Here is a 16,489-nt window from a genome sequence, read left to right as displayed (position 1 = left end):
GACTGAAGGCGGGTCACTGATGTGAGGCCTTTAAGGTCTGAGAAGATTCACGCCTCTCAAGATGGACTTGTCCAGTGAGAAAGGCTGAAATCCCAAGCGGGCGGTTGCAATTACTGGAGGGTTTACGACCCTTTGTGTGAGGGCATGGTAATTTGCAAATGTAATTCGCTTGGGTGTTGATGCACAAACTAGTAAAGATTCTTAGAACACTAATATGTTGCATAGGTATCAGCATGTAATATGTACTCTCAATTAGATCATCCGAAGATGAATTCATAGGGACCAAACATGATATAGGTGAGGTTATATTAACTAGTGGTCTATCATAACATGCATAAAACAGCATACACTACAACAGACCAAGGTTATTTTCGTAAACGAAAACCAAGACTAAAACGACTGATGAAAACATAAACTGATAAACTGAAATAAAATAAAAACATCAAAATAATTTAAAAACTACAATGAAACTAAACTAAACTAACAACAAAAACTAACAAACTAACTGAAATAAAATAATAATTATAAAAAATAAATAATCGTTTTCGTAATTATTACGTTCTCACCCCTTGGCGGAAAAATATACGAGCTGTGTGGAGGTTTAGGGAAATAGCCTACATGTAATGGCGCATCACGCACATGGGGTTATCTGATGGAGAGACGCAAAGCAGTTTAAAGCCTGCACGGGTCCTGTTTGGTAAACGTGCACCAGCAGTACTTAACAGAACACCCGACCCATTATTTAATTTAATTCTGTACCAGACCAGAACTGTTTGACATAAAGACCGCGAGTCGCGACCCGAACCGCACTCGCATTAAATCTATTACATCAGGTAAACAAGATTATTTATTTTATCATGTAACACAAGCAATCAAAAAAGGTGCTTTGAAGAAAAAGACATGCAGCGCAACATGATAATTAACAGAAAAAAAATTAGAACGCACATCCTTTCTGTGAACAACACAAAACTTTAGCCAAGCATCTTGTGGTCACTCTGCCAGGCTTTTGAACAAATGTGCATTGGCTAAATCACATCATATACACGCTTATAATTCTTCATAAATGAAAAGAACATTCAAATATAAGCCGTTACTGTTAAATGCGATTGCCTTTATTATGGAATTTCATTAGTCCCAGTTTTGATTGATGCACGACTGTTCACGCAAAAGTGAGCAAGACACCACAGTTATAGCCTAATATCATGATTATGGTTAAATAAGAAAATACATATAACCAAATCAGGCTACATTTATTTTCATACTAAATATCTCAACACACATCATTGGATATGACATTAAGCGTGACTTGTGTAGATTAATTTAGTAAAAAAAAGGCTTTCCTGCTTTCTTTGTCATATATTTGTATACTTTTACTATCTAATCAGTCTCAGCATGCGTTAATTTTGTGTCGCTATATGTTTGCCTCACTAAGGTTAAAATTATGCCTACGTCTTTCTTTGGCCTGCGCTCTGGAAGTGATCTGTTAATTCTGCTAAACTTTAATTAAAACTGAAACTAAAACTGAAACTTAACTATATAAAAACTAAAACTAACAAAAATATGAATGAAACTAATAAAAGCTAAGCTGAATTGTATAGCAAATTTGAAAACGATATTAAAATAAAACTAATTAAAAAATTCTAAACTATAATAACCTTGCAACAGACAATATACAAGAACAGTAATGGTATACACAATGACCTGAAGGATATGCGTGTTCATTCAAAGAAAGGTTTTCCTATGAATTAATTAGAGAACAGTCCATTTCTCTGGGCAATATGTGTCTTTCTTATGAGGAAAATAAGTGAGTTTCTCTGCCTGCATTCATTTGGGCAATATAACCAGTGATATCAGCATTGGTTGCCATCGAACCAGAGGCCTGTTCTGCCTTTCTGAGGTGTTAAGACGCATTTCGGGGGAAGGGTCCATAGGCCCTCATATGGCTTGTTAACTGAGGGGTGTTATAACTAAAAATATATATATTGTGTGTCTGATTGGTCCAGACACTACATCATCTAATTAAAAAAGTCCCCCCCCCGGCTCTTAATGCATTGTGTTGCCTTCTTGAGTATCAGTAAATGTTTTCACCTTTTGTAATAGTTATACATGAGTCCCTCAGTTGTCCTCAGTGTTAAAAGATGGATTTCAAAATCATACAGCAATGTTGGAAAGGGTTCAGATATGCAGAAGATGCTGGAAAATCAAACAATGTGCAGGAGCTGGAGGATTCTTCTGAAGAACAGCAGGCAGTTGAACTGTCGTGGATCATCCAGGAAATTACACATAGTATTAAGATTCAAGGGTATGTAAACTTTTGAATGGGGTCATTTTTAATTTAAATAAATTCATTTCTAATTTTGTCTTGTGTAAACATCTGTTATGTGAAATAGCTGATTCAGGACAGTACTAAATAAAAAAAATAACATGCAGTTTTCATGATCCCTCTTATTTTGTTACAATTATTAACATTTTGCACATTCTGCAAGGGGTATGTAAACTTATGAGCACAACTGTATATATATATATATATATATATACATTAAATAAGTAACCATTAAATAAGTATATAATATTTGTTGTTGTTATTGAAAGTAATTATTTTATACTCTGTTTTCGTGTGTGTGTGTTTGTAGGGTTATAGCTGAGAATGACTTTCTTCACGCTCTCCTTAACAAAGTGACGACATCGCGAGGTGACAGCGGAGGTCAAGGTATGTCTCAGTGCTGTTATCTCTGCTCAAATGACAGCACAGCATCACCGCTCCCTCCGCTAATGCTGTAATACTCACTGGACCCATAATCCCGTCTGCCCACACTCACACACAGAGACACAATACAGCAGAACAAAGAGATTGAGTGCTGAGAGCGGATGAGCTTTATGACTGTCATTAAAACAGACATTAGAGAATGAGACAAGGGGGAAAGGATGAACAAAAACAGTTAAACCTTAATTTGTTATTTTACCTCATTCATCCACCCTAACCACCCACGCTTTCGCTAAAGAATATTTTGAAATCACTGTAGCAGTGTACTGTAGAAAGATTCCATGTATTTCTGTCATGATTCTGATAGTGAAACTAATAAATCATTAAACACCATGTCAGGTCTGTGGGTCACCATGAAAGCTCTAGTGGGCGACATCGTCCAGATCCGAAAAGAATATCCCCACCTGGTGGACCGGAGCACCGTGGTTGCGCGAAAACTGGGTTTTCCTGAGATCATCATGCCGGGTGACATCCGTAACGACATCTACCTCACGCTGCACTCCGGAGACTTCGACAAGTACAACAAAACCACACAGAAGAACGTGGAGGTCATTATGCTGGTGTGTGACGAGGAGGGGAAGGTCATGCCGGTGAGTGTGACCTCTGACCGTGAGGTCAAATCTCAACCTGTTCTGATTGAGGTGGGGTTTTCTGTGTTGATTGACAGCTGTCTTGTATTATTGTGCAGAACTCAATCTGTCTGGGAGCTGGAGATCGGCCTGTAAATGAATATAGATCAGTCATTTACTACCAGATCAAACAACCTCGCTGGATGGAAACTTTTAAGGTGAGTGAGACAATGAGCTTAAAGGGTTAATTCACCCCAAAATGAAAATTCTGTCATTAATCTCGTGTTGTTCCAAACCCGTAAGACCTTCGTTCATCTTCAGAACACAATTTAAGATATTTTTGATGAAATCTGAGGGCTCTCTGACCCTCCCATAGACAGCAAGGTAACTACCACGTTCAAGGTGCAGAAGAGTTCCGAAATGATTGACAAAGTAGTCCGTGTGACATCAGTGGTTCAACTGTAAAGTTACGAAGCTACGAGAATACTTTTTTGCACAAAGGAAACAAAAATAACAACTTTATTCCACATTTTCGTCTCTACTGCGTCACTTGTGGACGTGCGTTCACGACAGTATAATGACGCGAGTGTGTGGCTACCAATCAGCCATCTTTGCATTGCAGGTCTGGTACAAAAGCATTTATTTATATATATATATATATATATATATATATATATATACAGTATATACTGTATATATATATATATGTATATATATGAAACTAAAGCTGCTAGTAGGTGGCAGCAAGTGTTATTAAATGCAAGTGACTGATTAATGAATGAACAAAGCAAGTGACCACTGTCTTTATGAATCACTGAATCATTCATTGAATCATTAACTCACCCGATTAATTAAAAAAATAATGAATCATTCAAGAACAAATCTTCACTCTGTGTTGTGTCCGTTTTCGGGCAAACTCTTTAAGAGCTGGTGCAATGGGCCAAACTAAAATATAAAATATAGTCAGAGGCCAAATGAAAAAGCTGCTTGAGCACCACTTCTGTGTGTGTGCATGTCAAACAGTATTGACAGTTCATTTTTCTTCCAACATATTACATGTTTTTAGGTGAAACGTGTTTAACAAAATACACTTGTATCCATCTATTACGCATTTACGGAATCAGGTGATTTGGAGGGAAGCAATTAGACCACGAACATACATTTTGAAAGCAGATCAATTTGATGCCAAATTCAAAGTTAATTTCTCAAGCATAAATCCTCTTGTATTCAGCCAGGTTTTCAGTCTGTATGTAGTAATGTTTTTCTCCGGCCTCTAGGTGGCGATCCCTCTAGAGGAGATGCCCAGAATCCATCTGCGCTTCATGTTCCGTCATCGATCCTCACAGGAGTGTAAGTTTAGCAGCTTTAGTGTCTCCTGCAGTCATGAAGTACAGTTTTTTAAAATAGACACCAGTGAAAATAATGTGACATCAAGTCATGATTTTAAAGGGGTCATATGATGCGATTTCAAGTTTTCCTTTCTCTTTGGAGTGTTACAAGCTGATTGTGCATAGATAAGATCCCTGAAGTTGCAAAGACTAAATTCTCAAAACCAAAGAGATATTCTTTATCAAAGTTAAGACTCTGCCACGCCCCCCTAAAACGGCTCGTTCTAAAACGCCCCCACATATCTACCTCACTATGTGGAAATATTTGCATAATGCCGCCCAAATGTGCAAGCAAAGAAAGAAGGCGTGGTTTCAGTAACCGCAGTTAGTGTTGAAACAGCCATGTCAGGGAGACGCTGTGTGTTTCTAGTCTAAAGCAAAAGCACTTTATTTGACCTTCCGAAAGTAGATGCATTTAGGAATCTTTAAGATTACTTACAACAGAACAGCAATGCATTTTATGAACGACCGTTTCGTGAACCTAGGAGAGGAGGTAATTCTGACTTTGCTATGAATACACCTGGACATATTCACTGCTGAACGTGAAATAAACTGATTCAAGAATGCATGGTAATTAAGAGTCAGTTGAGGACACATTGTCTCTGTCTCTCTGTCTCTCAGTGGGTTTATTGGGTCTGCTGAAGTGGAGAACTCGTCCTGAGATGCTGAAACAAAACCTACAGGAGCTCAAACTCATTGACGGAGAGGAGGTCGTGAAGGTGTGTTACACCGAAATTACACATGAGCATCTGTTGTTCAATATGCACTTTTGTTTACGTGTGTGTGTGTGTGTGTGTGTGTAGTTCCTGCAGGACACCTTGGATGCCCTTTTCAACATTATGATGGAACATTCACAGACTGATGACTATGATATTTTGGTTTTTGACGCTTTGGTAAGCAACATCCAAACATACACACATTTCTACAGTCTTAAAAATAAAGGTTCCAAAGAGTTGTTTTTGCAGAAATGCCTCAGGTGGACCATTTTTGGTTCCTTAAAGAACCTTTAGTGTGAAGACCATTTAAAAAATCTAAAGAACCTTTTGTGGAGAGGAAAGATTCCATGGATGCTAAAGGTTCTTTATAGAACCACTGATGGCAGTAGCTTACAGTAATTGGGGCCATTTCAAAGATTTATCTTGTGTTTAAGCTGATTAAAATGATGACTAACCCAAACCCTGAAAGAAACCTTTTATGAATAATTTTTCCAAAATAAGCCCCACTAGTCCCCATGGGGAGGTTTTGTCCTATTAAGCTCACTTCTGGTGACTGATTCTAGTCCCAAAATGATAAACCAGGAGAATATAAAATAATAAAAGATAACAGGAAGATGCAATAGTTGTTTATCATTTTCAGTTTTAAATACAAAATTTTGCATTATGCAAATTATAATTCAGTGATTCTCAACCTTTTTGACAACAAGGCCCCACACAGTCCAAGACAATATTTAATATTTCTAATACTTCTGGTGTGATAATAAAGATGCTTGTATTCAATGTTTTTTTTAAACCAACTAGTAGTATCAATATATTCAAATAAATCTATATAATTAATTATAAAAAAATAAATAAATGCAATATCATAGTATTATAATTACATATAAATAAATTATATTACATAATTCTATATATATAATTTGAAAATATATTTAAATAAAAAAATATTTTTTATAATAAAATAAAATAAAAAGAATTACCTAATTCCAAAAGCTTCAAGAAATGAATGTTTGTCTTGCACTTAATTTACATGACTTTAATGGCGCAAATCAACAGAAACAGGAGTGAATTAAAGGACCCAGGTTACACCATAGTGACATAATTTGGCCTGTTGCTAGTTGTCCTAGTTGATTTGTGTGTGCAGTCTTTTCTCTGTCTAGATTTTGTAGTTTAAGTTATTTAGAGAACTACACACACAAACTCTCTCTCGTTCTGTGTGCTGTAGGAAGCAGATGTCCGTGCTGAAGACATATCTAGACGTGTCCAGTCGAGGGGAGGCTTGTGAACCCATCCTAAGGACATTTCCTTGGTTGGTAGATGCACCGGGGACCTGATTATACCACTTAAAACCTGGAAAAGTCAGATTTTCATGATATGTCACCTTTAAAATTTTATTTATTTCTGTAATGTAAAGCTGAATTTTCAGCATCATTACTCCAGTCTTCAGTCTCACATGATCCACCAGAAATCATTCTAATATGCTGAATTGATGCAAAAGAAACATTTCTTCTTATTATCAATGTTGAAAACAGTTCTATCATGACAACTCTTGAAGATTTTAGCATGGTAATGGATATGACAGTGTTAATGTATTTGGCCTGAGTGGAATTGATCTGCTACACTGCTGCTGCTGTTGGTTATTGCTGTAGTTGTAGATTATTGCTGCTGCTGCAAGCAAGTAGGAACTGGCTACTACCAGTGAATACGGTGCTGTGAGTATTTTAAGACATACTGCTGCTGCACAAATAGCATATAAAATAACCCGTTGCAGATCTATACAGGTGGAGCTTGGGAAGGTGGAGAGTTTTAGAGGAACTCTGAAAGCACGCTGCAAAAATGGTCAAGTGGATGCTAACCAGCCATTTAAATGTAAAGCAGCAAGCTCATTGGCTGCATATGCAACATGAACCAATCAGCTTGTGCCAAGTCGTTTAACGCTGTGAATATCATCAGTTACGTTAAGAACCCATCAGCCTGCGCCATCTAGAGTTCCATGAAAGAACTACGTATTTATGTTGCTTCATATTTTTTGTGGAAACAATCGTACAAAAAAGGAAATCTTTAAAAAACAACAACAAAAATTAGTTTGGCTTAAAATATGAACTGGGCATGTTCTCAAAACCACAAAAAAACATTATGAAAGAATTGTTCTGAGTAGTACGCTAGTACTCTATTCTGAGCACTGCCGGAGTCTGTGACGGTTCATTCATCTGAATGTGGGCTGAAAACAAAACAAAACACAAGGAAATAAACGCCCAGCTGCTTTGGGCTGAGATTCAAGTGTACGTTTTTAAGGTGGAGCAGTCATTTTTTAGGGTTTTTGACAGGGTCACATGTCCTCCGGCCGCCTGCAGCACGTTCTGTCTGCACCGTTTTGTCGAGGAGTGTAACAGCGCTGCCTGACGGTCATTAAGGGCCTGTGTCTGTCTGTGATTTATGACTCTGCCTTTGGGGCCCCCGGATGCAGTCATCGAGCGGCACTGCAGAAACACAGACTGTAGCTGATGTTCATTCACACTGCCAGTGCTGTTCCTCTGACAGTTTCATACTCAAGTCCAAACAACTGATAAAAACATCACAATAATCCACAAGTAATCCACACCACTCCAGTCCATCAATTAACAGCTTTAGAAGTGAAAAACTGCATGTTTGTAAGAAACAAATCCATCATTAAGATGTTTTTAACTTAAACCGTTATTGTTTCTGGCTAAAATGGGTTGTCTTATTATAGAGCTATTCTATAATATTTCTTTCTCCAGAGAAAAAGTTGTCTGGTCTGAATTAGGTGAGAAATATGCACATATAAAACAATATTGACAGGTGAAAAATGGTTCTAAGCAAATATGTGGGTGAATTTTGATGTGAGACAACAATAGTGATGGACTTTTTCACTGGAGAAAGCAAAATTATGGATTATGGAAGGGATTTCGCCCAGAAATGACAGTTTGAGATTAAAAATGTCTTAATGATAGATTTGTTTCTTACAAGCACACAGCCTTTCTCTTCACAAGACATTAACGGATGAACTGGAGTCATGTAGATTATTTGTGGATTATTGTGATGTTTTTATCAGCTGTTGGCACCCATTCACTGCAGAGGATCCATGAGCAAGTGATGGACTTGTCTATATCTTATAGAGTACATTTCAGCAAATTTATATTTTTGGGTGAACTATTCCTTCAAAGTGTGTAGCTGATATAATCACGTCATCTGTTTAACTAACTTAAACTAACTTGCTCAGCAAGATTCCTTCAGTTTGTTGCTCCGCTGTCAAGTTAGAGTTGACAGAGAAAACTTTTGAAACACAGTAGTAATTTACTCGGTATAGTGTCTTTTGTGTACTTCTGCTGTGTTTTGAATGTTTTGGCGTGTTTTTCAATACATCTACATTCTAAAATGTGACACTAGATGCATCTGCCGTTCCCAAACTGTGTGTGTGTGTGTGTGTGTGTGTGTGTGTGTGTGTGTGTGTGTGTGTGTGTGTGTTGTACAGTGTGTTCAGTCATCAAGTTTGTGTAGCAGCTGATTGCATCATTAATTTGCCTAATAGTAATTGATGCCAAAACAGCTGCTAAACGAATCTCAATGAGTGTGTGTGTGTGTGTGTGTGTGTGTGTGGTTGCACTAATGACCAACAAGAGAGAGACAGATCAGTCTTACTGCAAACAGCATATGATCACTATAAATGCTTTAATTACACACCACATATTTATTTTTAGATTATTTATTATAATTTATGTAATTATAAAAATACATTTAAATATATTATTTTTTATATTTATTTTTTAAATTTGGCTTAAAATATGATTCTTTTTTTCTTTCTTTCTCATTCTTTCAATTCTTTCTTTCTTTCTTTTTTTCTCATATAAATCATATTAACTATCATATTAACTAGTCTTTTTATTGCGGTGTGCCAATGCACACTAGCATCTCTAGAAATGCAGAGAGCTTAGTATGCAGAATGTAACATTTCAAACAGTTGTATACTAACTAAATTGTCAAATGTACTTATTGTATTAATTCAGCAAGTGGTGTCCAGTTATAATATCAGAAATAAATTGTTATTTTGTGTTTTTTAATTTTCAGTTTTGTGTAAATAGTCTAAACTTCTGTCAGTCTGATCAAATTAATGAGTTGAGTAAGAAATTAGATTTGAAAGACAAATCTAGCACATTGCATTGTGTTCATTTTTTTAATGCAAATTATTTTTTTGGCATATTTGTTTTTATATTAAAATGTTTACATTTATATTTAAATAATTCAAATATAAAAATAAAATGTATTTATTTACATTTTGTTCTTTTAAATTTGGCTTAAACTTCTAAGCCAAAAGCTTTGACTTCTTTCTTTCTTTCTCTCGCTCTCGCTAATATTAACCAGTCTGTTTACTGCAGTACGCTGATGCATACTAACATCTGTAGAAATGCAGCCCCATCATGGCCGGATCATTTTTCAGTGTTTATTAGTCCAAAGGCTCTCAGCAGGAGTGTTTTTGCTCTGGATTCAGTCCCAGCAGGAGGCGCTTCGCTCTGATAATGGAGTTTGATGGAAAGCGTCACTGCTCTGCGCTTTTAAAATAACTCTCTAAAACATCCAGATTAAACCGCAGACGTTATATTCCCAGAGAGAAGAGACCATGTGGGTGTAAAAACGCCGGTTCGGTGCACGCTCTGGAAATGTAATAAATATTTTAAATTAAATAGCTGAAAAGAAGAAATGGATGGGGAAATTACCTCAAATTGTTCATGGAATATTTATTATTTATCTTAAATTTGGGGAGATTTTCCGTCCTCTAGGATGATTTTAAATGCAAATGCTTCATAACAGTCATTCTAGTTCTGAAGCAATGATTATCGTATCTTTTTTTGCTCTCCTGCTTTAATGATTTTTTTAATAAGTGTTGAAAGGTTAAGTCAGCTAGATTATTAAATGAGCTCTGTTCTAGGAATCAAAATGTTCATTAAAAACATTTTCTAAATCAAATTGATTCATATCATCCTTTCTCTAGAGCAGGGTTTCTCAAACTGGGGTTTGTGAGTTGAGGAAAAGCTAACAATTAAATCAAGCAAATTTAAATAAATAAATAAAATGAAATGTCAGATTTGTTTACCTGCATGTCATGTGACAATTAACCGACATCAGAGCAGTGTAATTTTAGTAATATTTAAAGGCTATTATAGTATTTAATAATATTTTGAATAAGATTTTACTTTTATATTTTAAGTTTTCATTTTCATTTTACATTTTTATGGGCTTTTGTTATTCATATTAGTTATTAAATATTACTATTTAAGTTTAATTTATTATTAATTAATTTATTTATTTATTTTTTAGTTGTAGTGTTTTTTGTTGTAGTTGTTGTTTTGTAATTTTAGTGCTTCAACTTAAAATTATTTCAGTTAGTTGCCGAGTCAACATTTCTAAGTTTAATTTAGTTTGTTTATCATCTAATATTTATATTTTAATTCCTGTCAGTTTGACTTCAATTAACAAAACTTTAAAAATAGTTGAAGTTCTAGTTAATGATAATAACCCCGCATCAGGAAACTGAACATGAAAAGGTGTTGTTAAATTATTGAAATATTAACTTAAAATCTTACAGATACTATAACTAAATATTTTAGGTTACAGGGGTTTGGCTTGCAAAAAAGTTTGAGAACCCCTGCAGTAGTAGATCTAGTGATGACGAGGGTTAATATTTAATTATGTGTTTCACACTGCTGGAATGTTGTGTTGACCAATCAGCATCTAGATGCAGAACTGTCCGTATTATAAATGGAATTTTGTTGTGTGTGTTTGCTGGTTTCTTCAAGGTTTTTCATCTTCTCACGTTCTCTGTGTTATTTGTGTGTTTTATCTCTTTGAGTGGTTGTTCTTATGCTCTAATGCCTCTCATTTCATACCCATCATCAGGATTAACACACTGTGTGTACGAGTGTGAGTGTGTGTTTAGCTTTGGGCAACATCAAAACCCTTTCGGCAGTTTTCTGGTGTGTGTTTGTGGTGTGTTTTTTGAATATATAATGTTTTCTTGTTGTTCATTTGTGTTCATAACTGATATTTAAGTTACTTTGTTAACCCATGGTGTCCGAGGGTGTTTTGGGGCCCTGGAGAAGTTTTGACATGCCCTGACATTTGTGCTTTTTTCAGTTGCTTATAAACATTTTAATGGCTAAAGTTTAGTAGCACCATAATCAGCACAAACTGGGCTACAATAATATGTGGGCAGCATGTATGTATGTGATTGTGTTTGTGAGAAAACAACGGTTATGCGTGCTTAGTGAAAAACTAAAATTTTGAAGGGTAGGTTTTCTAATTCTATGAAATGCACATCTCAGAGTCAGTATATGAATCATGTGTGTTTATGGTATTATGAATACCATATCAGAAACTATATGAATTCTTATTAATGCATGACTCAAATGCCTTTTCTGTGATGTTTCTTCATGCATTATCATGTGGGAATGCCAGTTGTATTTTTTTGACAAACAAATTGAATTTGATTAATAACATTTTTATTTATTATATTTTCAAATAACATTTGGCTGTTACATCAAAGCACATTGTTCTCAAAACTAAAACAATACTATTTATATATTTAAAATATTTACATGCTTTATATAAAAAATATATTTCCAGTTCTAACTTTATTTATTTATTTATCTATCCATTTATTATTTGTTTCTTTATTTGTTTTAATATTACTATTTGGGTTTAATTTATTTTTATTTCCATCTTAAGTTTTAGCTCAGGTTTAATGCTTATTTATTTCCAATTAATTTAAGTGAACATGCAAATGTGTTGTTGAATTGATCAACTTCTTTACTCAAAACTAAAACAATACTATTTATATTTATACACAACAATACTATTTGTATTTTATTTATATTTACACACACACACACACACACACAAAAGTTTTGGAACAGTGAGGTCAATTCCTTTATTTTTGCTGTAGACTCTGAAAACATTTGGGTTTGAGATCAAAAGATGAATATGAGACAAGAGATCAACATTTCAGCTTTTATTTCCAGGTATTTTCATCTGGATCTGATAAACACAACTTAGAAGATAGCACCTTTTGTTTGAACCCACCCATTGCTCATGTGACCAAAAGTATTGGAACAGATTGACTTAAAGAACAGATTAAAATGAATAAGACTTAATATTTAGTTGCAAATCCTTTGCTTGCAATAACTGCATCAAGCCTGTTGCATCACCAAACCTTTGCATTCTTCTTTTGTGATGCTTCTCCAGGCTTTCACCACAGCCTCTTTTAGTTTTGGGGGGTTACTCTCTTCAGTCTCTTCTTTATCAGGTAAAATGCATACTCTATAGGGTTTAAGTCTGGAGATTGACTTGGTCAGTCTAAAACCTTCCACTTCTTGCCCCTGATGATCTCCTTTGTTGCTTTTGCACTATGTTTCGGGTCATTATCTTGCTGCATGATGAAGGATCTCCCAATCAGTTTGGTTGCATCTTTCTGTAAATTGGCAGACAAAATGTTTCTGTAGACTTCTGAGTTCATTTTGCTGCTGCCGTCATGCGTTACGTCATCAGTTAAGATTAATGAGGCCGTCCCAGAAGAAGTGATGCAAGCCCAAGCCATGACATTACCTCCACTGTGTTTCAGATGAGCTTGTATGTTTGGGATCATGCAACAGATCCTTTTTTTCTTCAAAATTTAGCCTTTCTCTTTGTCTCATCAGTCCATAAAACTTTGTCCCAGAATTTTTGAGGCTTGTCTCCCATTCTTCTTGCTACTGATTGGTTTGCATCTTCTGTTGTAGCCTCTGTAGTTTTGTTCATGAAGTCTTCTGTGAACAGTAGATTGTGATACCTTCACTCCTGCCCTCTGGAGGTTGTTGCTGATTTCAGTTGTTTTAGGGTCTTTCTTTACAGCTGTCACAATGTTTCTGTCATCAACTGCTGATGTTTTCCTTGGTCTACCTGTTCGAGGTCTGTTACTTAGTACACCAGTGGTTTCTTTCTTCCTCAAATGGTTGTACTGGCTATGGCCAATGTTTGTGCAATGGCTCTGACTGATTTTCCATCTTCTTTTAGCTTCACCATTCCTTGTTTTTCACCAATAGAATGTCACCATTTTGGTTACACATCTTCTAACTATAAATGCAGTCTGCACAGGCAAAACCCAAATCTGAAACTGAGCGCAGACATTCAGTGCTATATATTGTTTGAATAATCAATTAATAGGACAGACCAGGGCAACAAAACACATCTGTAAGTCACATGTTCCAATAATGTTGGTCACATGAGCAATGGGTGAGTTCAAACAAAAGGTGCTATCTTCTAAGATCCAGATGAAAATACCTGTACATAAAAGCTGAAATGTTGATCTCGTCTCATATTCATATTTTGATCTCAAACCAAAATGTTTTCAGTCTACAGCAAAAATAAAGGAATTGGCCTCACTGTTCCAATACTTTTGGAGGGGTGTGTGTGTATATATATATATATATATAAAAAAACAGAAACTCACCCCCCCCCACGCAATTTTTTTTTTTAAATCAATATATATATATATATATCTGTGTGTGTGTGTGTGTATGTTTATATTTTCAGTTCTACTTTTATGTGCTTCTGTCATTTTTATCAGTTTTTTTTAAATATTACTATTTGGGTTTAATTAATATTTATTTCAGTTTTAATGTTTATTTCCACTTAAATTTACTGGACATGCAAACATGCAAAAATCTATGAAATATACAAAGCAGCTTGTGATCTCATAACTAAAATAGCACCGCAACATAACCAGCATTTCACAACTAATCAGATTTGATGTTTATATTGCATTCAGACCTGACTTTTAAGTGATTTTGTTGAGGTTGAAGTGTGTCGGTTTGCATGCATATGCATTTCTGGGTAGGTTTATTGATTCTAGGAAATGTACATCTATTTGTCTTGATGACGTATATATGTGTCTTTGTTTTGTGAGCATGTGTGTTTATTGTAGTGTGTGTTATCGTGTGAGGTCAGAGGTGGCGTATTAACTGTGGCTCTCATGTGGATTAGTGGAACAATGCTTCAGTAATCACGTCTGTTCTTCAGCAGTACCGCGGTAAATACTGTCGTGTGTTACAGCATAATCTCCACCCTCAGAAACCCCACTGACTATAACATCTGTGCCGAGTTACTCCTGACAGACAGACAGAGAGAGAGACACAACTGACCTGATGGACAGAGACGGGAGAAAACACCATTAAAGAAGTCCAGAGAGACTGAGAGAGATGAATCTTTAGACTGCTTCTAAACTTGATTGAAGTTTCAGTCAAAGTTACTGTCATGATCCTCCGTGTCTGTCACCTGAAAGCCTTTCCACTGACTTTAGAGTCGAACAACGTCATAAGTGACCCACAAACTAACTAGACTCATCACCGTCTTTATTGTCCTGACCAGATGCATCGCAATAAAGCCTCAAGCAGTGAAATCTGTCTTCCATGTCATGCGCCGTTCATACATTTAATCACTGTAGGGTGTAGTGACTTTTGTGTTGCCTTTGCAAAAACTGGTCACAAGTGGGATGGGTTGGATTTAAAAATATTTGAATTTGATGCAAAGTGAACACTAAAATGAACTAACCACTAAAAATAATGTGTTTGAATAGAAATTATAGCCGTGCTTTATGCATCATATCAGGAACATCAATTACCATAATGAATGCATGCATCAAATGCATTTTCTTCATGCGTTCTGCTAAATGACTAAATGGAAATGCATTATCGTGTGAATATGTCACTTAAATTTTTTGACAAGCAAATGGAAATTTTCTCCATTATGTGGTATTACAATTTTTTTTTTAAAACCTTTTTGAATTAATGCCATTATTATTTTTTAACCAAAACCTTTTAACTTATTTCAGATTCAAAGAAACATTTTTTATTTAGTTTCACTTGAATAAAATAACTATAACTAAAACTGATATAAAAATTAAATAAAAAAAGCAAAAACTGATAAAAATGACTAAACACACACAACAAAATAACCAAATATTTTACTAAAATGAAAATGAAAAAATAAATAGATAAATAAATAATAATAATAATAAAAACTGAGTCAAAGTATTAATGCAAGCTCTGATAGCATCTCATTGATACTAAAATGACACTGTTGAGAACACAAGCTCTTTTGATGTAAAACCCGGAAGCTATTTAAATACATAACAATTAAAAATTACACAATAAATCAAAAAAGGTTATAAAAACAAAATAAATTAAAGTGGCTGGAAAGTGAAGCATCATACTGTGTAGTGTAGTTTATATGATGAAATGATCTATATTTTTAAGATATACAATACTTGTTTAAATTATTTAATTTGTGTTGCAACTCCTGCACTGGTATACTAGTGTCCTTTTTGGGAAATATTTTGACTGTATGAAACAATGTATACATCACTTACATGCTTTTATGGTGAAAACACATCTTTTTCATGTCAACTCATTTATTTTGACTATAAACAACCTGGTACCTGTTAACATGGGCACCGAGAAAATTATACGCCGCTTACACATCTTGTGCGAAACGGACCTGAAGTCCTGGCAGAAAAGGGGTGCATCAGTGTATAAGTGTGCGAATGTGTGATGATGGATATGTGAAATGTATTGCACTGCTCACAAGTGTTCTTTTTTTTCTCTGTCGTCAGATTGTATGAAGGGAAGGAACAGGCCGAGTTTGAGGAATCTCTCAAAAGTTTATTTGAGTCGATCAATAACCTGATGAAAAGTGACTACACCACTACACTACTGCAGCAGGTATGAATAGTTGAATTCAGTTTATGAAATATATAGCTATAGCTATATATATAATCATTATATATGACAAATCATATTTAAAACTATAAAAAATAAGAATTATATAATAAAAATATATAAAATATAAAATGATTTATAAATTATTTGCCTATATTTATATATAATATAAATACATAAATTATCCTTTTTAATAGGTGTATATGTATATTAAATATTTTATTAAATAATATTCAAATATATTATATAAGATATTTTTGTATGATAAAATATAATATTTTAATTA

General features: G+C 34.8%; 1 protein-coding gene across 1 annotated transcript in view; it reads left to right on the top strand.

Annotated features, from left to right (window-relative positions):
• The window catches only part of LOC107552325 (dedicator of cytokinesis protein 2), a 120,660-nt gene that overhangs the window by 26,300 nt on the left and 77,871 nt on the right, over positions 1–16,489 (top strand). Inside the window, exons 12-19 of the mRNA XM_016234186.1 lie at positions 2,634–2,710; positions 3,104–3,354; positions 3,453–3,551; positions 4,611–4,683; positions 5,343–5,440; positions 5,525–5,614; positions 6,663–6,718; positions 16,098–16,206. Of these exons, the coding sequence (XP_016089672.1) occupies positions 2,634–2,710; positions 3,104–3,354; positions 3,453–3,551; positions 4,611–4,683; positions 5,343–5,440; positions 5,525–5,614; positions 6,663–6,718; positions 16,098–16,206 (853 nt within the window). The remainder of the gene's footprint in view (positions 1–2,633; positions 2,711–3,103; positions 3,355–3,452; positions 3,552–4,610; positions 4,684–5,342; positions 5,441–5,524; positions 5,615–6,662; positions 6,719–16,097; positions 16,207–16,489) is intronic.

Source organism: Sinocyclocheilus grahami, unplaced genomic scaffold (assembly GCF_001515645.1).
Source record: "Sinocyclocheilus grahami isolate Dianchi unplaced genomic scaffold, SAMN03320097.WGS_v1.1 scaffold447.1, whole genome shotgun sequence".
In the NCBI taxonomy this organism is placed as follows: domain Eukaryota; kingdom Metazoa; phylum Chordata; class Actinopteri; order Cypriniformes; family Cyprinidae; genus Sinocyclocheilus; species Sinocyclocheilus grahami.
Note: the sequence above shows the minus strand (reverse complement) of the source record. Positions and strands in the feature narration are given on the sequence as shown.